The sequence below is a fragment of the Phoenix dactylifera genome, chromosome 17 (genome assembly GCF_051530095.1).
Source record: "Phoenix dactylifera cultivar Ajwa chromosome 17, Ajwa_hap1_PhDact_Kaust_v1.1, whole genome shotgun sequence".
Classification (NCBI taxonomy): Eukaryota; Viridiplantae; Streptophyta; class Magnoliopsida; order Arecales; family Arecaceae; genus Phoenix; species Phoenix dactylifera.
Window position 1 is genome coordinate 8,071,601 of NC_143206.1, and position 27,657 is coordinate 8,099,257.

At 35.8% G+C, this 27,657-nt stretch overlaps 1 protein-coding gene and 1 long non-coding RNA gene across 5 annotated transcripts; one reads left to right on the plus strand and one right to left on the minus strand.

Moving 5' to 3' along the window:
* LOC148699617 (uncharacterized) lies at nucleotides 1-10,146 on the plus strand. Its single transcript, XR_016398925.1, has 3 exons — nucleotides 1-539; nucleotides 1,046-1,198; nucleotides 7,225-10,146. It is a non-coding gene; the product is annotated as an uncharacterized LOC148699617 (long non-coding RNA).
* LOC148699618 (sodium/hydrogen exchanger 1-like) lies at nucleotides 3,933-27,657 on the minus strand. 4 transcript variants are annotated; one of them, XM_088713753.2, is made up of 14 exons: nucleotides 27,220-27,653; nucleotides 27,032-27,150; nucleotides 25,615-25,712; nucleotides 21,176-21,235; nucleotides 21,038-21,084; nucleotides 20,751-20,945; nucleotides 20,272-20,318; nucleotides 19,033-19,099; nucleotides 17,488-17,588; nucleotides 13,937-14,038; nucleotides 8,868-9,006; nucleotides 8,679-8,741; nucleotides 8,522-8,599; nucleotides 3,933-4,378 (listed from the first exon to the last, which is right to left on the minus strand). In XM_088713753.2, the coding sequence occupies exons 1-14, from the start codon at nucleotides 27,403-27,405 to the stop codon at nucleotides 4,067-4,069; spliced, it is 1,614 nt and encodes a 537-aa protein (XP_088569879.2). In that variant the 5' UTR covers nucleotides 27,406-27,653; the 3' UTR covers nucleotides 3,933-4,066. The 4 variants fall into 4 exon arrangements, 3 of the variants coding, with proteins under 3 accessions (XP_088569879.2, XP_088569880.2, XP_088569881.2); XM_088713754.2 differs by lacking the exon at nucleotides 13,937-14,038 and having other exon boundaries at nucleotides 27,220-27,657; XM_088713755.2 differs by lacking the exon at nucleotides 25,615-25,712.

Below are 27,657 nucleotides of genomic sequence, written 5' to 3' on the forward strand. Positions count from 1 at the left end.
TGATCCTCCTTTGTTCCCTCCGGCCCCGCGGTCCCTCTGATCTTTTTTTGTTCCCTTTTTCTTATTTATTCTTTTCGAAAACGAAGAAGCAAATTTATTTCGCCTCTGGAAAAAAAAAGGTAAATAATCTTGGAAATTTTAATCCCTCCTTTCCGGAAATTATTTGACTTGATTTTCTTGTCCCATTTGATCAATTTCTTGCTCGCTTCGATGTCGAGATCGTCGTTCAGCGAGCCGGAGTCGCCGGCAGCGTTGGTGGAGGGGGCGACGAGGATCAAGAGGACGTCGTCGGCATCAAGGACGTCGCTTGTGGAGTCGTTTCGGGCGTGCGGGATCGGGGGGGCGAGGCTCGACAAGGAGTACCTGCGCCGAGGATCACGATCCCCGACCGCCTCCGGGCCGCCATTGCCGAGGCCATCCGGTCCAGGACCCCGGAGACGACGACGTGCCTCGGGGTCGTGTTCGCCAAGTCACGCAGCGGCGGCCGCCACGGCCCTGTCCTCAAGAGCCGCCTCCAGGAGTTGATGCGCGAGGAACAGGTCCCCGATCCCCATTCTCCTAATACTTCCCTTCTCTCTATGGATTTAGAATAGAAGGAATGCTGTTGTCCCGTTTTCAGGAAATGCAATGGCTTCTCTTCGTCCTCGAAATACATTTAAGAGAAACATGCAATGGTTAGGGTAGCCACGCCGCGCTCCCCCGGCTTTGGGTCACCGGCATAGGCTTCGGTGGCGATGTGGTGGCTGGGAGAGATGGGTCGCGGCGTTGGTAGGGTTGGGGAGGTGAGAGACGAGTAGGGCTTTGGCTAGGGTCTGGGATGTTAGGGATTGCTTCTGACGCGTCCAATATTCATTGGGCTAGTCTATAGCTGACGTGGTGGAATCAAATGCTTTGCGCATTACCTTACACTAGTCCGACAATAAATTTAGTCTCAAATCTCATATTTGTTCATGGGATAGATGTGTTGGAGTAAGAATTAAGATTGAAAAAAATTGGTTGTTTCTAACTCTCTGACTAATATTTTTTTTACCTATTTGATTTTCAGGATTCAAATTAAATATGCTTAGGGAAAGTCTAAAAGCTCATGTCCATGTCATGGTGGATGTTGGTGAAAATTTAAGTGCTAAAATATGGGAAAGCAAGCCACCCAATTTTTATGCTGGCACTATTTGCTACGGCTGCATATTTGAGGTTCCAGGTTTGATCCCAAATTATAAATGTAAAATTTGGCGATCAGTGCATATTTTATTAAGCTTTTGGCATGCTAATAAAAGTTATAAAGTCTACCTTTGCACATTTGAAATCTGTGATTTTATTCATTTGTTGAACATCCAAATAACTTGATTTTGATTCAATACAGGCTAAACTTGGGTTACGCTGTCAATCTTATGTGACTACTTAAATGATTCAACCCAGTTTGATCCTAAATATATAGTTAATGGATGAAATGCTACATAGTTGGTTCTTCAATTAGGTTAAGCCTTATATCTAATGATATCCATTTCATTGCACTTTAAGTTTGTGTAGCTTTCACCGGCTAGAAATCTTTTTGATGGGAAACAAAGGCAAAATACAAAAATCTATTTCTTATAATTGTAGTTATGTCGGTACCCATTGATATAATATATGTAATTTACTATACATGGAAACTGAATCATAAGGAGTTCTACATGAAAACGTAATGTATAAACTATTTTGGCTAAGCTATAACTTTTACGAAAATTTGTTCTTTAATTCCTTTAAAAAATTGTGACATGATTGGATATTATTATTTAGATTAAAATGCTTACTCAAAGCGCCAACAAGTGGAGAGGTGACTTTTGCTGGACCATTGTTTTGTAATCTTCTGCAACTGGACGTACTTGGAGTTAACAACATTCTTATTTTCATATCTCCATCTTTTCTCTTGTACCTACATTTTCCAGCATGTAGGCAGAATTGGAGCAATGGCATGGAGAGTATAATTTCTTATGACAATTAGAGCTGCCTTAGCTTTACTGCAGAATAGATCTTTCTCAATTTTTCCTTTTGAAGTATTTCCATACTGTTAGGGGAATATCAAATGAGTTATTCATGAGGGAATTTTGTTTTGGCGCATAATTCAGTTGGACGTTGCTTGCTCAGTTAGTAAGGATCCATAAACAAGCTGAGGTTTTGAGCTTAACAAATAAATGAGCCACATACGAACTAGGCCCGGATTGTTTGTTCTTAGGTCATTATTGGTTGAATAATATACGTGTATATATGATTTGACAGTTATATCAGCAAGAATAGTATTTAATTATCATTATTAAATGTTGAGATCAATTATATATAAATATTTATTAAAAGAACTTACATCAAATCCCATTAACTATATATAAAAATGATAATATTTCTTTCGCATGAAAGCTTTCTCATCATGTCCAAAGTACAGATTGAAAAGTTTCAGCTTGCCTAAAAAACTCGGATAAGTAGTGTAGAAAGATATAGGCTTAATGCCGATCCGTAAGTGGAACAAGAAAAAATAGGCTTAATGCTGATTTTTGATGCAAGCATATAGTTACCAAAAATATTGTACCACAGCAAACTTATAACACTTCTCAATATGCCAGAATACTTATCATCATTTATTTTGATACACTGTTTATATATACCCTTCCTTCTTAGAGTCCAATTTATTTTATTCGGTACTCTATCAAAAGCTTTTCTATGCCAATAAAGACCATATATAGACATTTTTCTATATTTTTCTATCAACTGTCTAGATAAAAAAAATAATCATAATTGCTGATCTTTCAGGCATAAATCCAAATTAGTTATTTGAAATAGTTGTTATTTTCTTAATCTTGTTCAATTATATTTTCCCATAATTTCATAGAGTGACATAAGCTATAATAATTTTTATAATAATCAAAAAGTTAAAATAAATCTGTGCATCATCTTTATTTTTATATTTAGGTACTGCAACTCTAGTTATCTGGTATTTTCTTGGTTTCTAAGATTTCATTAAATAAGTTAAAAAGCCAATTTAATCCAATATCTTCTTTATCTTTTCAAAACTCAAAAAGTATTTCATCTAGCTTTAATGTCTTATCCTTTTGCATTTTTTTCCAAGCTACCTCCATTTTGCTTTTATGAATTGTATGAGTAGAACGTTGACTCCTCCTTAGGTTTATTTCTTCAATGAAGATCTTTCTAGCAGAATCCTCATTTAGCATTTTTTTAAAAATAATACCTCCATCATTCTTTTAACTTCCACATCTTTCATTGATATCCTATTGTTCTCACTTTAATTCATCCACCTTGATCAATATCTCTAAATTTTCTCTCTCAAGCTTAGCTATTTTATAATGTTCATTCTTACCTTCATTTGAACCTAATCTGTTATATAAATATATATTGTATTACAAATTTGCCTTACTAGTATTTTTGCATAGTCTTCTTATATCTTATAAAATTGTCAAGATTATTTGTTTTATGCCATTTTTAAAAGTAAAGCCAAATATTATTCTAAATGCCTCTTGTAGCTTATTATTCCATTACTAAGTTTTCCCTTTTGACTCTCCTAGGACATCTTTAATTATCCTCTTAATATAATTCATCATTTGGTCTTATATTTTTTTTGGTTCACTCCTTACATTCCATTTTTTTAGTAATTGATCCCTAAAAGATATTATATTTTCTCCTTTAAGTTCCTCCATCTTGTTTTTCTTCTTGTGTTTAGAGTATGATGTAAGACTATTAACCTATACTGTGTAGTGAAACTTTCTCTTGGTATCACCTTACTATCCTATCATGTTGATCTTTTTATTCTCCTTATAGATCTGCAGTTTGGCAATTGTGGATACAAAACATATTAAGTAATGTTTGGTAATGAATATCTTGCATTATATTTGCTTCTAATAGTAAACAAACTAATGTTAAAGAATAGAAGCTTCAAGGAATGCTAATTCCTTTGCGAATGCCAGTTGTACTTTTTCAATTTGTTAAACATGCGCAAAATTTTCGTATATGTGTATCGTAGCCTCCACATACTTGCTATTGCGATGTATAATATATAATGCAACAGAACCATTGATGTAACTTACACATTATCTTCTGTAGCGCTAGATGGTGAACCAGGAACATATGGCATAAAACCACGCCCGCCAAACACAGGTCTCATATATTTATCGTCAAACTTTCTCCATAATTGGTGAATGGTAGAGGTAGGATTCACTAATAACATGCCTAGGCTACTTCTTGGGTTGTTGCCATTTTCATTTTCTCTTCTATTTTCAAGCAATAAGAGATGGATGTCATCTAGGTTAGACACAGCATTATCCTCGCTATTTGGTGATTTTGAGTGCTGCCACAGCAATGCTTGTATTATAGGCTTTGTTACTGTTCCAAACACCTATTCATAATGCAACTTCAAATGAGCTAAATCAAGATTACATAAAAAACTAAAAGCATTCAGCTCATGATGCATAAAGCATAAATACATATTTTACCTACTTTGAGTAAAATGTGTTTCTATATGCATGGTATTAATTTCAGAGAGCACGGACTATCACAACTTTTACGAGTAATAGAGAGATGAACAAGTGCTAAGCCATACATTCACTTTTAAAACAAAAAGGATAAAAAACTACGAAAGGATATCTAATGGATTCATGAATAATTTACGCAGGGAAAACATATAGTAATGAAGATAGAAGCTTGAGCAGAAAAATGGAAAAGCATAAAATAATATCAGGAGTCCTAATATGGGATGCTTAGTGCAGCAAAATCCATAAGCTTGACACTTAAAAAGTTAGGATAAGGCTTGATGGTCAAGAACCTGTGTTCGGGTTTATGAATCCTGATTTACCAAGTATTCCTATGTCGTGCTGCCTCTGATATTATTTCAAATTATTTCATTTTTTTTTCCAGCCCTTTCATTCAACTTCCATCCAAAATCTTTTCTTTTATTCTCACAGCCTTCAGCAAAGACTGAAAATACCTCTCCTTCATGGAGCCCTAGGGTTGTCTTTGTACATGCTCATAACATCTTAACTGATTGCCAACTATTTTTTTCTTATTTTCTAGAACACCAACAATTCCTCTACTAATTTCTCACCTTCCATTTCTTAGTTTTATTACACATCCATCTCAATATTTTCATTTCTTCTAAAATCAAATTATTTTCTTAGCTCTTTTTATGCCCATCATTTTGACTCATATGAAGATATAGAAGTAACTTTGAAACCTGATTCATATAAATCCTTCTTTACTGAGCGTTCCTGTTTAACACTGCCTTTAATTATTACAAGCTTCTCTATATCCTTTCTCACAAGTTCATCAATGTTATCTTAGGTTTGATTCTTTTTTTCCTCAATCATTAAAAATATTGAAGTACCCATCATAAAATCTTTGCCATACATGGTGCTACCATCCCAACCAATTTTCCATTGGTTTGTCCTTAATTGCTGCAAACCCCTACAAGCTACAACCCTTCTAACATATTCATTTCTGACTCCATTCTTTCTACTTCTACCCCATATCCTTTTCAACATTCATATTTTAGTATGTTCAACTTGTTTTCTTGGATTTTCTTTACTGTCTAACATCCAAAATCATATAAAGACATCAAAGTAGCTTTGCAAGCTAAAGATTTTATAGAAGGAAATACAAAAATAAGGCACATAACCAGATTCATGTACTATGCAGAAAGATATTTTGGAAGAATGGAAAATGCTTACAATCATAAATTGCTTATATTTTCTGAACAACTATAGGCAAAGGAGTAATAAAATACCTTGTTTATTATCTATTGACATTACTTCTTTAAAGCATAAAAAATATTTGACATTAATTCTTTAAAAACTTATAGGGAGTAACATGGGGGCTTCATACAAATAACATTGTACTATACCAACCTGATCCATGTTGATAAACAACTAGTATGAGTTCTGTTAGTGAGACAAAACCTTGGTGCATAGTTAGTATGATAAATTTCCTACTTGATAGCTAAGCTTTTATTGTCTCATGACAAGCAGATCTCTTATGGAAAGTTGCATGACTTCAGATTGGGTTGTAAAATATCAAATATCAATGGATCATGCCTCGCTCCACATATAAAGTCCATAGTCCATATAAAATATCATTACTTAAAAGATAAGAGTAAAACCTATATTTATTCCACACAGTTGCATGTTAATATGTATCTTCAGCTTTTTAAGTGGCTCAATGAGTAACAAGAGTCATGATATTCTTAATTTTGTCAGATGAAAGATGTTTTTGATTAATTAGTTTAGAGGTGTAAATACACTTCATCTCTCATAAGGTATTCAAAACTGAAGAAGCACCCAAAAGTGAGAGACAAGTTGACTTTCTTGATAAAATTGCGAAAAAGGGGGAAAAGTAAACCAAAATGTGGGGAATGACTATAAACTGTAGGATTAGGTAACTAGTCTTTAGTGATTTTCGTCTTTTTACTATGTATCTATCCTAGCTTCTCAATGATTTCTTAAAGTTTCCAATACCTCTCAATATGTCACCATATTCGTGTGTTTTTTATTTGGGGAAACTAAACCGAGTCCCATTTTTCTAAAAAAAGAGGTCTCTTACTTTCAATCCTATTGTAAATTATTAATTTATTATTTTATATTTCTTATTTTGACCTACTGACATCACATAAAAAACTATTTTCTTGTCAAGATGCTTTCCAGCACAAAGTGATATAAACAAAAGGTGTGCAGTGATCTTGATATATATAATCTTTCTTGCCTCCCTTCTATAAATTCTATAAATTATTTATTGTTTGAGTAAATTTAAAAAACACCCCTAATGTTTACGTTCTAATTATTCCCAATAGTTTGTAAAACCTACATATACACCCAGTCAAACTAATGGTGTTAGTGAAACTATTTGCCTCATGTAAAAAGTCAAAATTGCCCTTGGGTAGGGAGGAGGATACACATGTTTTCTTATGTCCGTGGTGGCTGTTATGTTACTTAAATTTATTTTGGTCATTTTTAATTTTTTTCCTGATGTGGCATTTAGGTCTAATTTAAGCTTAACAATTTGACTAATGTTCTGTTACGGGCTAAAATGTTGGATAAAAATAAACCTTAGAGGGGTAAGCGTAAGTTTTTCAAACTATTGGGTGTATGTGTAATTTACCCCAAATCTTAAACTTAAAGGGTTTTTGTTATTTATTCTTATTATTTTATTACCTTTAATTTCATGTATCAAACCTTCTTCTTTATCATCATGTAGGTCCCTTGCAAGGTTGTCACAAGCAGCAGCCTAGGCACCTGGGTACACAGATGCTTGGATGCAAATCGCCTAGGCAACTAGAGCTTTCTAAACCTTCAATGATGCAGCCACCCACCTAGCTTGGTGCCAAGTGGTCGGGCCACCTTTGTCTTGAGCAGATCCCTTATTTGTCAATTTACTGATACATGAACGCATTATGTTTCTAGGAAGCTTTAAAATACTTTAACCACTGAATAGGAAAATATTAAGCAAAACTAAAGTAATTAATCATTCATTATTGCATAATTATGTAATCGAAAACCTTACTGTTTATCAATATGTTCTTTGATGTGCTTGCCATGAGCCACTTGACTCTATATTATGAAATCATAAAATTTTATAACTTCTAGGATTTTTTTATTCTTGGGTATTCACTTGGTCGCCTAGTATTGCGAAGATGATTTGATATCTTTGCTTGCCAAGGTTCTTGCCAACGTTTAGTAGCAGGAGGCTTCTACCTATGGCAATCTACCAACTTCAGAAACTCCGCAGAAACCTGTAAGTTGCACCCATTTCCTAATTGTTTCCTTGCTTCAAGTGTTTTTAAAATATTTACTTCCTTGCACCCGAACTCGCGCTAGCTCTTGCTCCTGCTCCTTATTCTGGCAACTAAATGCTAATAAGTAACATAAAGGAAAGATATTTTAGAGGTTGTTGTTACTTTCTTAGACCTTCACAGGCACTGCTTTCCTTGTGCAAATGCTGTTAATATAGTGGAATTATAGAATTGATGCAGGGAAAAAAGTGAGATACTCGAGGTCACTTTCTTTATAAAATGAAATAAAAAGTAAAAAGGACATATGGGGAATGCACAATTTGCAGGACTACTATGTAATTGTTCTTCAATTTTTTCCATCATTTTCTTATATATCTAATCTTGCAACCTGGTTGTTTCCTGTGGTTATTAATACTTCTCCTGTTTTTCAAAATTTACCCATGTTTTTTCTTTTCTTGGAAGCCAAACTGAATCCCTTTCCTAGAAAGGTTTGGGTAAATTATTTAATTTTATTATTAATTTTGTTTCCCTTATTGAACTACTTTCTCATCATCTTTGGTCCTTTTCTTGTGAAGGTGCTTGCCAACATGATGGCATGCTTAGTTATTCAAAACATTAACTTACATAAATTATATTTGATAAATTTGAAAATACAAAAGAGTCTTTTAAAATTTTAAGATCGTACTTATGGCAACGATAATGCATATAACAGATCCAAGAGAGGATTTTTTTTTTTGAAAATAAAAAAGCTAACTGACATACCACAGTACTGAAGAGTACAACAATGATTGTATTTGTGATAAAAAATGCACCCTCTTTCGATGATGAACCTTTTGTGAACTGTAAGCATAAAAGACAGTGTAAGATGATACACCAGAAATTATTAATCAACCTTTATAATTGTAATTGCATGATATACCTGGTTATATGATAAAGCAATAGTAACTGCACCTCTCATTAGGCCAGCCCACCAAATTACAAACTGAACTAATAGTCAGCATTAGAAGGGCGAGCATGTCAAAAATGTCTTTTTTCTTTTTTTACTGTAAGCATGTCAACAATGTCATATGCCAAGAAACATATTATCTATAGTTACATGCACACACACCTGTTTCCGAAGATCAATCTTTCCATCAAGTTCGTTTCTAAAACAATTTGCAACATTTGCTAGAGGAAAGACAAACACAGCTCTTCCAGTCATTACCAAAGATAAGATTGTTCCGCTAGTTGCAACTGTTGTTCCTATCCTAAATCAAAGAATAAGAAGGAAATGAGAAATATTTCTTAAGGTTTGAATATGAACAAAAATTGCTTTCATGCAACAAAGAATCTAAAGTGTTCTGAAATAGGACAGTAGCAGATAAATATTCCACATTAAGTGTTTAATAGCCCTTGCAAAGAGAAAATGCACAACTAAGATGACAATACAGCTGGAGAACATATGGAGAGAATAGAAATAGTTGAGGAAATCAATACTAATTAATATATGAAAAGCTGGAAGTACTTTGCTTCCTGTAATAAGATTGGGATGTTTATTTATATTAAACCAACAAACAATGACAAAGCCAGAAAACTTTGGAAATTGAACACTTCTATCTAAAATAGATTACATATGAATTCAATAACTAAAAAGCTACTAGTGCAGGCAAACATGTGCTTCCTACTGATCTACAGCTTGCTGCGAAGAGTTTACTTTTACTAAATCGGGAGGCATCTAAAGAATTTTTTCCTCTAATATCTAAAAAACGGTCTTTTCATAATTAATGCATTTGACCTAGGTGCTCACAATGACAGATGAAATATTATGGGGCCGCATAGGTTGAGTATATATAGAGATTCTGTCTTGCTGGAATTATGCAGGCCAGAGGCATATTAATTTTAGAGATGGATCCTGCACCAGGATTAGGCATCACATTGTTCTGACAAGCCAACCGTTAATTCAGATATGCTGACAATATCCCCTATCAGCCCCATGACAGCACAATTTTGGAGAATTGAGGGAGTAATCCTGATGCAACTTTCTGGCATCAGACACTACGTAACACATCAATTTTGGCATCTGCATCAGTATTAAATCAGAATTAATGTGGTAGAATTTTGGCTTAACTTTAGTCAGAGCTGAAAATAGGATTTATCAGGAAATTTCTGCCATCAGATGCCATTCTACAGTGATAATCCACCTTTGGATGCTTTGAAAATTGTGTAACTGTCGATTAGCTTGAATCAGCTTACTTTTAGGCTTTCTTTCTTTGTAGTTTTGAGTCCTAGGTTTTGCGCAAGTCAAATACAAGTTTTAAGGGTTTAGGTACCATATAAACACCTACAAATATCCGTGTTAGGAATTCTATAGAACAATCAATAATATAGGTTTTTGAATTCTTTCTCAGTTCGTGTATGTGGTGAGAGGATGTCAGAACCTTTGATGTGAACTCCAGTTTGGGAGGAGATACTGGTGCAAGGCCTGGATTCTTCAACCAAGATCTTATGGAAATCAAAGGCACAAGGCCAATTGCTTAGCATGTAGAGAAGGTGTGAGGCCAAATAATTTCCTTTACCTATCTATTGGTGAAATCATCTAACCCTCTTGCTTTATTGTTTTGTTTTCCACTATCCTTAATTTTTATTATCTGATTTTACTTAATATATTAATTTTCATGCTACCCTGTTCAGTGTTCATGTTGTCAGCAAAGGACTCGTCGTCATCTGTATGAAGTTGGTGTATTACCGCATCTTTTTGGGGTTTGTTAGGCTAGTAACAAATTTGCTGCAATGAATGCTATCAAGCACTCATTTGCAGACAGTAGCGCATGGATTGTTAAGAAGTAGATTATTGGACTGCAGTGCTAGATTACTTTCCAACAATCAAGAAAGTGTCCTGCCACAAAGTCCCTAACATTTTACTTTCATGTAAGTGTCCTAATCAATCAAGTAAACCTAATCCTTAACGCATATGAAATGGAGAAATAGACCAATAATCAAGGTTTTAAGTTCATAAGATGCCCAACAATTAATATTAATAAGGGCTTTCCTAGGAAATTCTAAGGGAGTGAGGGTAGAGTATAATAGAGTTCTAACTTACCTCTTATAAATTGCATGATGTGGCTAAATCTTGAGGGACATCAAGGAATACTATACCGTCTTGTACAAAATGACACAAGGTATGTGCTCTTTATTGAATAACTCAAGTGGTTTCCTTATTGATAACGCAATCCTGTGCGTTTGCAACTAAATGAAATGCCAAAAATGTGTTTGATTCCATAATTATGCAAATATTTAGAACTTAATATGCCAAAACTAGTATGGGTGTGTGTTTAGTATGATATTGATTGGGTACTAGGAAGATCTTAGGTATGCTGAACCGGCCCGTATCGGCCCGTTCAACCCGTATCGGACCATTTCGATGGCTTACCGGTACGGTTCTACCGTGAAAACCGGTTCGCCCCAGAGCCGGGAAAGAAAAAGAGAAACAGCGAGCGGGGGAGGGAGGAAGAAGCAGCCGCCGCGGACGCCTGCAGAGGGCCGCAGGGGGCTGGCAGAGCCTGCGGGAGGAGGGGCGGCGGAGGCCATGGGGGCACGGCGGAGAAAGAAACAGAGGATGCGGCTCCAGCCTCCGCCGCGCCCCTGCGGCCCTCCACGGGTATCCGCGACCTCTCCTTTCTCCCTCCCTCCCCCGCTCGCTCGCTCGCTGTTTCTCTTCTCCTTCTCCGACTCCGACTGGGCTTTCCTGGTACGGGTCTGGTACCGAAACGGTACCAAACATGCTGAACCGGTCTGGTCGTCGACCGGTACGGCTTTCGGTACCAGTTCAGTATACCTTGGTTGTTACAATGGTATAAAAGTAGGCTCAGCCACGATCCATGTAGATTAGAGGAGACTGTGCTGCAAGCTCTTTTGGGGTTGACAATAGGCCAATCATAGTGTCTGTGATTATATTTGATTGGATTTGGATCCTTAGTTTCGTGAGGACACCAGAATTTAAACAGGAGAGTATGTAAGCACTAGTGCGAGCATGTGTTTAGTCCATATAGTTGTGCACTAAGTAGATTTTGGATACTTTTATAGGGCCAAGGAATCTAAAGAATATCTTCTAGCTAGCTTTTCTTGGTGAGTGTTTGGGACATTACAATGGTATCAAAGCTAACGTAGTCCATGGTCCATGTATGATTGGAGACATTGCAACACTAAACCTTTTAAAACTAACTACAAGTTGGTCGTAGTGTTTGAGATTTATTTGTGGATTAGATTGGACTGTTAGCATGATGAGGATGCCAGGGTTTAAATGGGGAAGTATTTGAGGACTTGCGCAAGCATGTGTTTAACGAACATTGGTTCTACATTGGAAAGATTTTGTGTACTTATATAAGGCCATGGAATCCAAATAAAATTTCTAACTAGTCCTTTAGGACATTATAAATGGTATTTGAGCAACCCTTGCTCAAGACCCATGTGGATAGAGGACATGGTAGCACGAGCCCTTTTGGGGGTCGACCATAGGCTGATCGTGGTATCTGTGATTGCATTTGAATCCTTAGCCTAGAAATGATGCTAGAGCTTAAATAGAGGAAGTATATAAGGACCTGTGCAAGCGTGCATTTAATCTCACTTTGATTATACATTTAAAAGATCTTGGATACTTATATAGGGCCAAGAAATCCGAATAATAACTTTTAGTTGGCTCTTTTGGATGAGGTCTTAGGTCGTTACATTGTAAATCTTAGATATGTTCAACAAAGTTATCTTTTTTTCCAGTATATAGTTTGGTATCTTTGAGATCATGTTGGTGAAAGCTTGCTAAATTATATGTTCATGAGCATTATGCCACTAGTGGCTGTTAACATATTGTAGGACAACTAGAGCTTGCTCTTTTCTAAGAATGAAAAAAAGGAAGGAAAAGAAAATGAAAATTGAAAATTTTTCTTATTTGGGTTTGAGAGTTTCTTTAGTCCTATCACTGGCAATTTTCCATGTTATTATGTTGAACTACCACTTTCTTATGCAACAATGAGTTATAACAACATCATTCTTGGCCTTATACTTGATGACAAAATGGATTTTGTTGAAAATGAGTTAAGGATGATGTTTCTTGTAGGATTTTGAGAAGTTCGTCAACCAAGACAACTCTCACCACTACATCCATTGTACCATACGTTGTCTATGAAAGTAAACAATGGGGAATCTCTATATCAAGCTCTATATATCAAAAAACCATGATTTTGAGAATTATACTTTCCATGCAAACATCTACGTATATTCATGATTCAGAAATAGAGAAGTGGATCATTCTCAAAAGCATATTTTCAAATCCTAGTAGGACATTTCACGGCATGCTTGAATGGGGTACCATTCCAAGTGTCGAGACAGGACTGCCCCACCATCATCCCACATCCCCATCAGTGCATCCCGGAACATTCCCATCCTAAGTGTCGTGAGGGGGTGGGACAGCGGCACATCTTCTTCCATGGAAAAACCAAGACAACCCTGTCCCATGGAATTTAAAATCTTGCTTGAAAGCAATATAAGAGTCAAATAGGCAAAACAAAGCATATGCCGTGGAAATTATATCAAGGTCAAAATTGATTATTTTATTTTCTAACAAGTTTTTTTAATAAAATATATTGATTTTTTTAGTTCATAATTAAAAATCAACGTTACTAGCATGAACTTCTACAACCATTGTCAGTTGCATTTTGCACCATACAAATAACTTTGGATCTTATAGACAATTTGATCTAGTGCCAAGCAATAGAAGGTGCTAAAGTGTTGCCAAGGGTGTGGGTGCTTAATGCAATGTATTAGATTCACCACAAGTATAAAATACTGCTAGTAGATTAATTTGTCTTTGTGAGGACTCATGCAGGCGTATGTTTACTCCCACATCAGCTATGCACTTGTTAGATCATGGGTACTTACATAGGACCAAGAAACCCAAATAATACCTTCCAATTAACCTTTTCGGGTAAAGTCTTGGGTTGTTACAGCCTTTCCTTAGCCTTATCTTGCAAAAGTTGCGAATATTTCAGATTATTTGTTAAAATGTTTCCTTTATGAAAAAACCATTGCGATGTATCAAATGGTGGCTCCTTTTCATACCAAACAACATCATTAGATATGTGAACTTACTAAAATAGAATCATGTATATCCAATAAAGTTATAGGCATTATGAGAAGCTTTCTTACTTGGCATCACTTCTTTTCCACTTGTCAATGTCCAAGGCATCCATGCCAACATAGAGGAATATAAAAGTTTCTGAAATAAATGACATTGTTGCAAATGCATGCCTGAAATTTATATATTAAATGAAAGAAATTAAAGCATGATTATTGTATTGTGCAACTTAAAACATTTAGAAGTTATATATTTCAAAAATCAATTGATGTAATTGTAAAAAAAAAAGAAAAGAAAAGTCTACACTTATATCCTTGGCAAGAAAAGAAAAAGACATATTGAAGCACATGAAGAGAGAGCTTAAATTATCCTGTTAGCAGAACCATCAAACACCTTTTTTTTTCAATATTATTGGTTTGTTTCTAGTAGCTTTAGACTTGCAAAGATGAGTGAATTGCTAAGTGATGTATATCTGTTTCATGCTAAGCAGGTTAATAGGATAACAGCAAGAGAGCTAACATTTCATTGATAATGCATATCTCTGGTTTTGGTCAGCAACAAGGTAAATACACGTCATATTTATGTTGAGGAAAAGGACGAGCATGAACATGCAAAATAGTGCATATGCATGCGTCCGCATATGTGGATGTGTGAGTGCATGTGCATGTATATGCATGCAGATTCATGCGTGCATGTGCATGTGTTAAGTAACCAATGGACCATAAAATTTTAAGATGTTAGGGGATAATTGAATACATAGCTAGCATGGAGGGGATTTAAACTAGTACCCTCTAGCAAACCTAGCTTTGATACCATGTTATCTAACCAGTTGGTTCCAAAATCTTAAGATTTAGTGAATGGATCAACAATATATCATGCTTAACAGTGTGTACATAATATAGGATACCAGGGATTAGGGCTACATATGTGTGATGGTGGACCTGTTATGTGAAAAAAGTTGCAGTTTTATGAATAGTGAAAATGTTTGTAAAATGTTTTCCCAAGAAAATTGCAATCTGGACTGTGTTACTTGTGCAGGTTTCTGCAATCATGCACAGAATGTCAGCAAATGTGGAGAAAATAAAGAGTGGATAAAAGGCTAAAGGGGATTTCTAGAGTTAATAATTAATAGTAATACTTCTAGTAGACTAAAGGAATCAATCACAGGAGGTGAAACAGATCGACAATAAATCCAGATATATTCAGATCTAAGTGTAGTGACTAGCCAAAGAAAATAAATAGTAAGATGGAATAATAGGGATTAAGTAGAGAGCAATAGAGTAATGATAGAAGAACTAGACGAAAGAAGTAATAAAGAGAGAGGAAAAAGAGGAAGGGGAAGTAACTGAACCTTAGCTTCTTTTCCTTCTTTCGGTCAAATCTTCTCAACTACCATCTATCAAAATAGAGGATTACAACCTGTATATAGACTAAAACTCTAACAACATAAATCCTGACCCTTCAATTAAAAACAAACCCTAGCCATCAATTAAAACATAAAGATAACAAAAGTCCCTATTGTTATTGTGACAGTATTTGAACAGTTCATTTCTAGTACCACCCATGAACAGTGCCGGCTACAAGAACACAACAGCAACTTGATGCTAAAGACCCTTTTAAACATAACTAAAGCTCTTCATCAGAACATAGTCTGCTGAGCTCTTTTAGATCAGTAGTCTTCCAAATTTAAGGTGGGTGCATGTCCTTGCATGCAGGTGTTTTTGTGCCAAGATCCATGACCATCCATTCAAGAGACTATCCATACCATTTATCACATTTTCTGTATTTGTAAATGCATGAGGTCTCCAAGTTCAAGTGTTTCAAGAGTTTCTGTACATAAATCACTAGAATTTTAGCTAGTAATGAGTATTCAAAACATTTGATTTGTCTATGGGCACTTCATAGATTGTAGATCATGACAAACTGTGGTTCATCAATTTGGATGTTTTACCATGTATGTAGAAACAAAGTATGCATGTGTTTATTGTAGGCACCCCTATGCATCCTGTCAGGACTTCTTGCACACCAGAAGCTCCCATTGAGATCAAAATATATTGTAGATCAAGCTTTTCCAAACCCACCTGGTTAAAACCACAAAAACTCTAAAACATCAAACCTTGCTCAAGCCTAGGTCAAGCATCAGCTTGACCCCTTCAAACACCATCCTCTAGCTTTATTATCTCTGCTAGACCAAATTCTATCACCTTTGGTGCCAACTTCAAGAGTTCAAGTATCAAATTCAGAAATTTGGGTCAAATCCAGTCTTACTATCCAGGTAGTTTGGCTACCATTGACCCCAGTCAAACAAACTCTATTTGATCCCAAATTTTGATCATAGACACTTCTACTCAGCTACTTTATGTCTGCAAAATCTCATCACAACCTGAACACCCTAGCTATATTTGTTGGCAGCCAAAACTAGGCAAGTCATTAAGGTTTCTTTCAACACAGCCAATTTCGTCACCCTGTTTTGGGACCCCAAAGTGTGACTAACTTCACCACTTGAACACATTATCCTATCTGAAATTGGCCCTTGGATCATCCTCAATCTAATATAGTAGCTAAGAAGAAGAATAGCTTTGATGGACTTGGTCAATGTCATGTTAATCAATTCTATTGCAGCTAAAAGCTTGTGGTGGGAGGCACACTTATCTGCCTATTATATCTCAATAAGGTTCCTTTCAAATTTTGAGTTTTGGAAGAACAGGAACCCTAGGGTAGATTACATGCAAGTGTGGGGATGCCTGGCTAAGGCAGCAATACATGAGCCTAAAAGAATGAAGATGGAGCTAGCAAATGAAGATGCATTATTCATAGGTCATGCCTTGAATAGCAATGTATTACAAACTTGGAGATGAGAATAGTTGCTAACGAGAGTTATTGAAGCAAGATATGCTACTTTCTTTGAGGATGTTTTTCCTTTTAGAACTAGAATTCCAACCCATCTTAATTACGACTCTCTTCAATTCCTTCTACTAGTTCCTCTAGACCTTTAGAATTTGAACCTGAAATAGAATCTAGAGAAGAGATCTAGGGTCCAAAGGAGCTTTGTTGAAGATCTTTTCACCTTTTTAGTTTATGGTAAATGTAATGACTTAGGACCTTATCCAAAAAAGGCTAGCTAGAAGATGTTTATTTAGATTTCTTGGCCCTATATAAGTATCCAAGATCTTCCTTGTGCATAGTTGATGAGGGACTAAACACATACCTGTGCGGGCTCTCACATACTCCTCCCATTTAAACCCTCACATTCTAAAGGCCTAAATCTAATAAATCTAATCATAAATATCACAATCGACCAGGCACCCCCACACTTACATGTAAGTGTGGGGAGATGAATTTCTTGGATTTGTCAGACTTAAAGTGTACAAGGAAGATGAAAAATGGAAAACTTCAAGATGATAATTTCGGCTGAAATTAAAACCTACATGCCAACTTCTTTAGATTATCTTATAATACTCTTAGACTTATACGGCAAGGCATATACTCTATATAAACTGATTTACAGCTGATCATAATTGATCATAAACTTTTGACATTATAAAATGTACAATGAAAGTAGCAGTATAGCTAATACTAATGTGAGGACAAAAAAGATTCAAAAAAAAGGAAGCATTTTTACCTGGTGGTTACTCGTGAGCGTTCAGTAACATTATGCCATGTATAATGTGACATGATGATGCCACAAAAGAAGATAGTGAGTATCCCACTAAGAGAAAAGAGCTGTCATGCAAATAAATATGTAAAAGTACAATTAAAAGAAGGTTACATGATATGTATGTACATATGTCTGCAAAAACTAAGGCCCTCTTTGGAGATATTATTCTAATTCTTAAAAAAAGGCATCAAGAAGAAAACTAAATAAGAGATCATATTTTAGAGGTTTCTTGTCTAGACATCAACTAGACACAAAATAGTTAGCCAAAATGAAGCAAAGTGTAGCAAAATGGATTGTGGTCAATATAAAAATCATATATTAATGGTTTAAATAAATAGATATCATATATTAATTCAAACAATCTCATTTTGTCACACAACACTCAATTTTTGACCCCTTGAGAAACCACCAGATCATTTGTCTTTTGGTTTTTAGGTATTTTAAATGTTGATCGGTGCTACAAATTCTCAATTTAGATAATCTAGCATACTACATATTTTCTGTTGATATAATATCAGCTCAATTCCTAGCAGTTGGATTGCATATATCACTTTGTATACATGCATATATGCGTAAAAGAATATATATATGGAGTTATTATTGTTTCTAAGGTATGACTAAAATAGCTATGCCATGATGTGAAAATGCACGGCAAGCCACCCAAATCACCCAACAAATTTCGAATCATTTAAATCACCTGAAAACAAAACTCATGAAGGAAAAAAGTTCAAATGTTTAGAGATTTCTTACCTATGCATCATTGTTATAAAATAAACTTTTCAATAAAAAAATAATTTATCTGATCAATTATTAGAAATCATTCCAACCAATCAAACTATGATCCACATGCATTATCAATTTGGATGACAAAACCGCACATTTTGGTACCATGGCAGAACCATGTAACTGTGCCTTGCAAGGAATCTAGTGCTCCCACATGCATGTACACACACACACACATACATATATACATACATCCATGCTTGCACATTAACATATGTACATGGATACATGTATTTAAAATGCACATTATATGAGTACAAATATGTATATGTGTGTGTACCCACATGCAGAAAGAAAGGGAGGGGAGAGAGGGGGAGAGGGGGGGGGGGGAGAGCGAGCAAGCAAGAGAGAGACAGAGAGAGAGAGAGAGAGAGGGAAAGAGAGATTATGCTCCTCATAGGAGGAAAAGGAATGTGGCATCCTCTTAACAATTTAGTATTATGAGTGCCAAAAGAGTCTTCCTTTCACATGTATTAAATGCATTTAAAAGGTATGCCGTGCTGAAGTTTAAACGACAGAGAGGAAAAAACAAAGAGGAGTATATCTAACTATCATACACCCATGGATTTATTATTAAAGAAAAGAACTAATTGATAACTCATTATCTAATAGCTGGGAAGACTAGGGTTTCAGTAGTTGAAGAGGATGAATATCAAGGTAGATGTAACTAGCGAACAGAAAACTTCAAAAATGAGTAGCAAATAGAAAAGGCTAACCCATATATACCTCTGCTAACATGTAAGACAAATAAGCCATGAGCAACATAACTGCAACTTCACGATTGGTAGAATGTCTGCATAACATAACAATATATTATTTTGAAGGAACATCCAAACATTTAATGAATAGGATTGGCCCAACAATGAACTATGCTCCCCAGGTCAGAACAAAATATTGATAACATTGAATGAAAGATTATTCCATTCTTGTTTTAACCTTACAATACAAACAGAGATGAAAAGCTAGGAAATATTAATTTGTATTCATCTCTTTTTCATGCGCTTTTGGATGGTTTTGGACTGTGATCAGCTGAGACAAGTAATTTTATCAAATCATTATGAGACAAGTAATTTCATAATTTTATCTAAGAACCAAGTTATTGATGCATGACTCAAAAGATACTGCTTGCTAGTTATTACCATCCATAACAGAAATTATTAATGTTATATATAACATAATAGAATATGTTGTTAAGTAACCATATATCCAGAATTTAGAATTTATGCCATTTGGTATTATTTTCATTTAGTTCGTGAGTTAAGTATGAATTCCATAACAATTTTCCGCACCAATTTATTGGAACAGTGAACCACTTATTTGAAGTATGATGGCTAGTCATAATGTGAACAATTGCAAGAACTGAACTTAACTATTATTGATTCACTTATTTATTATTTCCATAAGCCCACCATATTTACACTATGTTTTTGATAACATTTTAAATTTTCTTTAAGTAAATTCTCATACTAATCTTTCTACATTTGGCTACTTTCAACCGAAAAATATAACACCAACAAATTCTGGCCTAGGGCTAGGCAAGAACATACTTTTAAATTTAAATTTAAGTCACTTCAAGTATTACTACATTTACAGTTTCTGAAGTGAAAATCGAAGATGCCTTTTAAACCTTTAGTTCAGTACAGTCTAGCAAGTATGAAATTTCAAAATGTAAATTGCATTTCAACATAATAATTCAAAAAAAAAAGAAAAACTCATTTCATGATTTACAAGAAGTTCCGTCACAACAAATTTAAGAACTAAGAGCTGCAAAACTTTAGTTTGTCACAGTACCTGCAAAACAATTATTACAATCCTGAGATAGTGACAGAGAAATTCTTAAATTAAACCCTCATATGATCATATATGCTTTAAAGAATGTGTTCTGTTAAAAGCAATCGTGTCTTAGCAGCATACATATGTGATATGACAAAGTTTTAACAAAATAACTCAAGTTGTTTAGCTAACCTCCCAAAATATAATTTTTTTATGATATAGGCACTTACAAGTCCCACCTGAAATGTTACAAAAGAATATTAATATGAGTCATTGGCATCATAAAGATGTTAATAGAAGAAACTATACAGAGAGGGAGAACTGCTTTTTTGGCAAAAATGAGTGCCACTGTCAAAAAGAAATAAGGGGTCCAAGGCGGGTTAGATGATATTATATAAGATCTAGAATATAAAATCTGGTGACAGAAATGTTATAAACGAAACAGTGCAGAAAGATCCTATTTATTTGATAATAAACTTTAATATTTTCATAACTGATTCCAAAAGCAATTAGGCAGGTAAGGACTGAGATGACAAGAAATTTACCAAGCCACCTAATCATGGTGCAGTTTGTGATGGCCTTAGGTGATTTGTTAGTTGGCTTGATTAGCATGTGATCATGCAATGATCACACTCACTATTCTTAACAAAAAAATTGATCTAGAAACTTACAGCTATACCAAGAGCAGTGCTTGTGGAGAAAAGGTAAAGAAAGGTTCCGAGCAGTTTTAAGACTGTCAGAGCATCAACATGGTTGAAGTTGAGAGACTGGACCGCATTAAAAAGAACAATAGAAGTAGCATCATTAACAACTCCCTCCCCGAAAACAAGACTGTAAAGTAGGGGTGTTTCTTCTTGATTGAGAACCTTTAAACAAAAGAAGAAGAAAAGTCAACCATGGAAGCATTCATCATATGTAACTTATAAAAAACTGGTCGCTTCTGTAATAATAGACATACTTGCAACGTGCACACTGAATCTGTGGCTGAAAATATAGCCCCAATAGCTACAAGTGATATGAATGAAGTGTTACAACAAAGAAAGAGAAAATAAAATGAAAATTTTTATATCAAACTTGATAACATATAGCAACATACCTAGGTAGTCTTGAACCTTCAAGGATCTTATACCTATTTCCTTCAACAGAAAGAATGAACCTAATGGAACAAAAAGTACTATTAACCTTCATAAAAAGTAAAATAGGTCTACATGAATCACAATTAAGGCATCTACGTTGACAAGAACAATTATACATTACCAAAAGAAAAAAAAAACGATATCATTTCCATAATGATGGGTTTGGTTAATGAAGACCAACTGTCTTTCTTAATCCCTGCTAGCTGGCAGTTTAGGACAGGTTTTGCCACAATTGAAGATAATTTATGACCCTGACCAGATCAGCAACCCACTGATCAAAGGATCAATTATCCATGATTACATGGATTATCCATGAATCAGCACCATAAAATTGTCTTAGCCTAAGAACCTGACCAGGGTGACACACAAACTATGCCTGCCACTTTTAGAGATTAAGTCTAAACTCCATTGCCTTCATGAGTGAAAAAGCCATATTGCAATTGCCTCCATCCAGTCAATATCCCTCAGTTGATCACTTAATGATATCCAAGAGAATGAGAGCAGCAGGTTCCAACAAATAGGACATGTGCATTGAAGGCAATGGCCTCTTTGTCTGGGCCATGGCTAGACAATTACTTACATCTCTTCTTTTCCAAGCAGAAAACACCAGTGAACTAATGCCCCTGCTCTTCCAAAAATACATCAAATGGCCAAAGGAAATGTTGTTTCAAAATTCTCCATGGCTTTTTCCTCCTAGATGCTGATACAGGGAACATGGTCAGGGATCAGCTGACAGAAGCATTCAGTTATGGACTGATGAAGAATTTGACCCATTTAAGATAGGATTTGTTGGTGATGATGATCCAGTTGGTCGGACACCAAATTCAGGTGGGGCCACGAGCACAACAAATTTGATTTAAATCCACTCAGGGAAAACAGCAAGGATCAGTGAAAGCAATCCATGCAAAGCTAAGGACTCCAGATATGTTTTCTTTCATAATCGTGAAAAAGGTAAATTCCATTAGGTGAGGACTCAGGTATTGACAGATAGAATGGTGCAAATGAGTTCAGGGATGAGGCAATGCTTATTTTATCACCTACTGAACCTCAGTACAAAAGAAGATGTCTAAATACATAAGTTATTTAGCTCAGCATTGATAATTCTAGGCCTACTTTTGATCAATCCTTGCTATGAGAGTATCTTGTACACATGCTTGAGTGATAATGTGAGAATTTGCACTCACGTGTGTTTACTCCCACATAGGCTATGCACCGGGTTGATCTTGGATACATATAAAGGGCCAAAGAATCCAAATAATACTTTTTTTTTTAATCTTTTCAGGTGAGGTCCTAAGTTGTTATAAATTGTATTAAAGCAGATTTAGACACTCAGCCCATAGCTCAATATTGTAGCACAGGCCCGTTTGGGGTTGACCACAGGCCAAAACTTTCTAGCTAGCCTTTTGCATGAGGTCCTAGATTGTTGAAAATGATATTAAAGTGGATCCAACCTATAACTTATATAGACTAGGGAACACTGCATTATAGATCCTTTTGAGACTGATCTCAGGCCGATCATAGTGCTTGTGTTGGATTTGACTGGATTTGATCCCTTAGCCTAGTAAGAAAGCGAAGGCATATACAGGATCACAAGGGGAGTGTGTGAGGATCGGTACAAGCGTGTGTTTAGTCCTATACTGGCTATGTATTAGGTAGATCTTGAGTACTTATACATGATCAATGAACCCATATAATACCTTTGGCTAGCCTATTTGGGTAGGATCCAAGTTTGTTACAAATGGTACCGGAGTGGAGATAGCCCATGAAGACTAGAGGACTCTACAATATAGGGCCATTGGGGGCTGAACACGGCCGGAAACTTTTTGTTTAGCTTTTCAGATGAGGTCTTGAATCTTCATAGATTATGAGCACATCTAGTTATTAGCATTAATGTTCAATAGTGACTAATATCAAGTGAACAAGAATGATGCACTATTCAGGTACATTGTATTATCCTAAATTTCTCAATTATATTGGAAGCCATCAGCTTAAGATCACGAGTTATTAGAGTTTATCATACTAGGGAAAGAACACAGACTTGAATGGTGATGATGGGTGGTATAATTTATTGGTGCATTCATACTTTGAAGATAGTCTTGACTATTTAATAACCAACAGACTTACAAGCAAGAACTTGCTAGGTTTATCATGCAAGGACAAGAGTAAAATAGCAATGGAGACATTAAAACCAAAGACAACTATACTAATTTTAGAAATATGTAAAGCATTACAGTAAATGTCCAATGGTTGAAAATCCTCAATTGCAAACAGTTCTGTTATTAAGGTAGTGAATGTAATAAAAAAATTCAAAAATATTTTAAAATGCTATAGAAAGAAAAATGAGGAAAATGCACAATAGAGCTTAAATCTTGTACTTCTATCGACTTTCATAAAATATTTAGTTTTACCTTAAAAAAGCAGATGTAATTTTAAATAAATCTCTTAATGAGTTTCTCATGAGCAAGGAAAAGCAAAAGAAAAGTCCAACTCTCGCACGAGAAAAATAATAATGTATCAAGAATCCAAAATTTGTCTTAATGTATGCACAGATAATAGCTAATCATATCATACAAGTTCTTTCAAAGTGAGATAGATCAATTGCTTCTTAAAATATCGGTCAAAATTGGTGGATTCCTAGAAATCTGAAGCTGTCCCTGGTTTCTTATATTCCATGAAAGAGATTTGTTGATACAAGATCTACTTATTGTTTCACTTAATATAGCATGGATTAGTGGAATCCTAGAATTCAGATTTCTGGGATATTCTATTCCATCAAAGAGATCAAACCAAGGATTACAGTGCATGTGATTCATGCCAGCTCACGGCATCGTGTATCAGCTTCTATTGATGCATATCTAAGTAGGATACACTGAAACAGAGCTATACAAAGCCATAGAAGTTTATATGGTGCTTTTCTTTCTTTAAACAATGCCTCAATATTTTGAACAACATCGTTTCTATTTCAGACCATCTGAATCTAATCTATTGTCTTCTACTTGTTTATTTTGAGAAATTGCTGACCTGATTTGCAGATTGAACATGATACTGCAAGGGGTGGTGGTGGTGGTGGTGTTGGTTGTGGAAGGGAACAATTGTTCCTCATCAAGCCAAAAATTAGAATTAAAGGCAAAATAATACATGAGCCACCATATTTATATTTTGTGTAAATAAACTTTCCAGTGTAACAACTGTATGCTACATCTACAACTTGTTAATGTGAAAACATGCTGATATATTTCCTTCTGGTTATTGTTATGAAGACAGAGCCTATTTTTGTTGTTGATCTGCAGACATGGTTGTGAGATGCATGTTTGTATGATTACATGGATCTTCCCTCTTCTTTAATCCACCACCTGAGTCTACATTGATGTGATCAAGGTGATCATTTGACTAACCATCTTTCCTTTATCTTCTAGGTGTGACAATTTCTGCTATCCTGATGTACTGAGGTAATTAAAGTTATTTAGCTTGCCAACAATCCAATGTTTCTTGAGTTAACAAGTATGCACAGATTGATTGTCACCATAAAACTTTCAAAGAGATTGAATCCTTGCAAAGAGGTGGTCAATACCATGTCCAAAATGACATAAACTCCACTTGTCCAAATTCGAGCACAGATTTTGAACCGTGGCTGTGCCTATTTGCTAATCATGACTATTTGGATAGGCATGGTAGGAAAACTTTCAAGTGAAATGCCTACAGACATGTCCAGAAAATTTAAGATATCGCTTGGGTTCAATCCAGGTCTATACTCAAGGTTAGGGCAAGTTAGTGACATTGAGAGGAGAGGATGAAAGGGATGAGGAGGGGAAGAGGTGATGATTCATGGAATTAGAGGATAAGGAGGAACAGGGGCAGACGGAAAGTAGGATGGAGAAAAGAGTGACTTTAGAGGTGAGAAGAGGAGGGCATGGAGAGGGAGAACTGAGTGGACAGGTCAATAAAGAGAAAGAGGGAGGTGACATCATCGAGGGAGTTTGGAGGGGGGACAATAAAAGTGGAAGACTATGAAGAGAGGAGAGTAGAGAGGAAAGAAAGAGAATGATTGAGGCTAAGACACGAGGCTTCTTTTTCTCTTCTTCCCCTTAAATATGTTTGGCTCAGGTTGGATCTAGTTTCTTGAGGATAATCATCAATTGAACTATTTTAAAACTCAAATAAAAGAAATCATGCAAAGAAAGTTGACAAAAGATTACAAATCCTCATTCATTCGTGTAGTCTATTGTTCCAAGAGAGAGCTAACCCACCCCACCAACCACCACCCCCAACACACACACACATGAAGATTTTGATAATTATATCAGCAACGTAAATAGACAGGATCCAAAGTTTGTAAAAATATATAAGAATTATAAAATTATTATGTAATCTTATGTAAAATAATGTAAATAATGCTTACCTATTGAGATGATGCAAAAAGATATCAGAGTACCAAACACTCCAAATAGCAAGATTGTTGAAAAGTTCCGAAAGAATTTCTTTTTCTTGACCTGGAAACTATTTGTAGATTTGAAAACCTCAGAGAGAGATAAGGATTATTTGCTTCAGAAATAATAACACTCAAAAGTATTTGAAAGAAACAGCATTATTGTTGTGACTTGAAACTCGAACATATATTATCTTCTAAGGTAAATTGAGTTTCTTCTTTAAGATAGATCATGTACTAGCTTGCCACATCAGCATTTCTATATCTAAGGTCAACTTTTAAAAAAAGAATCTCCTTCTAATGGAAGAACAATCACACAAGTACTCATGAATAAGACAACACTGTTTTAGATGGCATTTTGTAAATGTATCATCTGCTAACAGTAGTTTTGATTCTAGAAATGAGTTTAGTAATAGCTAGATTACAACAAGAGTATTTACATCAGATGTTTCTCTTAGGATTTTAAATCTTATAAGCATTGGAAAGTGGATCACACATTGGCCATCTCATATGCACACAGAAGTAGTGGGTTGGGTTATTGCAACCTTTTCCCTGGAAGAAAGGAACCAAAAAAGTAGTTACATTTAAACATTACAGAAAGAAAACACTAACTTGGCTTCAAGGTTTATTATATCGACCCTTAATGCCCAGTATCAGGCATATCATACTGACCCAGGATGGTACCCGTACAGTTCAGGGGCTCAATGTGGTATTGTAATCCTTCATTTTTGGATCCTAGCTAAGAGCAAAGTCCTTGCTATGAAAATTCTGTTCATTCCCTTCCTTCAAAAAATAAAAATTCTGTTCATTCCCTCATTTGGAACTTCCAAACAAGTCTTCTTTGTTGATCCACACCTTTGGATCTAGATAAAATATGCACCGGCTGGGTTGACGCTTTTCAATGTTATTTCTAAATGACAAGAACATTTTCAATAGTTCTACATCCCTTTCAGTTTTTACTCTCTAGTTTGACTGTGACTTTAGGTCTAGCCAGCAGGGCTGATTGTTGGCAAAGCATGTGTTCAGAAACTAATTCCTGGATTACAGGATGAAATATGATTTCTAACATACACCACAGGGTCAAGCAACTTCTCAACAATCCTGAAGATCCAGTGGATGGTTGTCTTCAACACTTGAAATGCAACGTATACTTATGCTAGTATAAGAAACAGAGAGAACAAAGACAACACTTATTTGCAGATGAACATGATTGGTACGTGACTGACAAGCCTTTCTAGCAAAGCATACTCGATATCGCCATCATGCAGTTGGTTAGAGGCATAAGATCAATGATCCATTCAACATAAACTCCAAACTCAAGAAACAAAGATCTCAACGATTTCATCTAAGGCCACAAAATTGTTTCCAACTCAGGGCAGGACCAACTTACCCAGCATTGAAGATGATGGGAGGCAGCAGGTAAATGAAGAAGAGTTCCTCATCGAACACAAGGATATGTGAGCTCCTCCATCTGCTGAGCCCCAGCGTCACCAGACCAGCACACAAACCCTGCAAGAAAATGTTACGAAGTTTCAAAGATGAATCTTGGATGAAGAAAAGAATAAGGGTGGTGCAAACCAGAAGAAGGGAGGTGATGGACTCGTTGGCCCAGCGGTTCTCCTCCAAGAGGTGGCCGATCACGAGACAGACGCAGAGGAGGGTGATGAACACGGTGATGGAGACTACGGTGGAGGCAGAGGACAAGGTGAAGTGGGAGTAAAGGAGGGAGGACATGAGGGAGAATGAGTCGGTGGAGATGGCCATGGCTTCTGCCGGAGGCTGTTGTGGCTTGTGGTGGGGTGTGGGAGAGCAGGAGGCAGGATTATGGTGATCGAAATCGGAGCGGGTTTTTGTTCATTGATGACTTGCAGCGAGAGTAGATAGAGAGATGATTTCAGAGGGCAGAGAAGGGGAGGAATGGTAGGTGGTTGGAGGTGACGGTATGTTTTCTTTCCTAATCTTTGAACGTCGGTTGGCGGTAAGCATTCCCAGACGGAATTTAGATGTTTGCGCGCA

What these genes read in the sequence shown, in the direction of transcription:
- LOC148699618 (XM_088713753.2), bottom strand. Translation starts at nt 27,405, where the DNA reads ATGGCCATCTCCACCGACTCATTCTCCCTCATGTCCTCCCTCCTTTAC. An exon ending in CCATCACCTCCCTTCTTCTG is followed by an intron (nt 27,151 to 27,219) that starts GTTTGCACCACC and finishes ATTTTCTTGCAG; the next exon opens with GGTTTGTGTGCTGGTCTGGT. An exon ending in ATTCAGTGTGCACGTTGCAA is followed by an intron (nt 20,946 to 21,037) that starts GTATGTCTATTA and finishes TTTTGTTTAAAG; the next exon opens with GTTCTCAATCAAGAAGAAAC.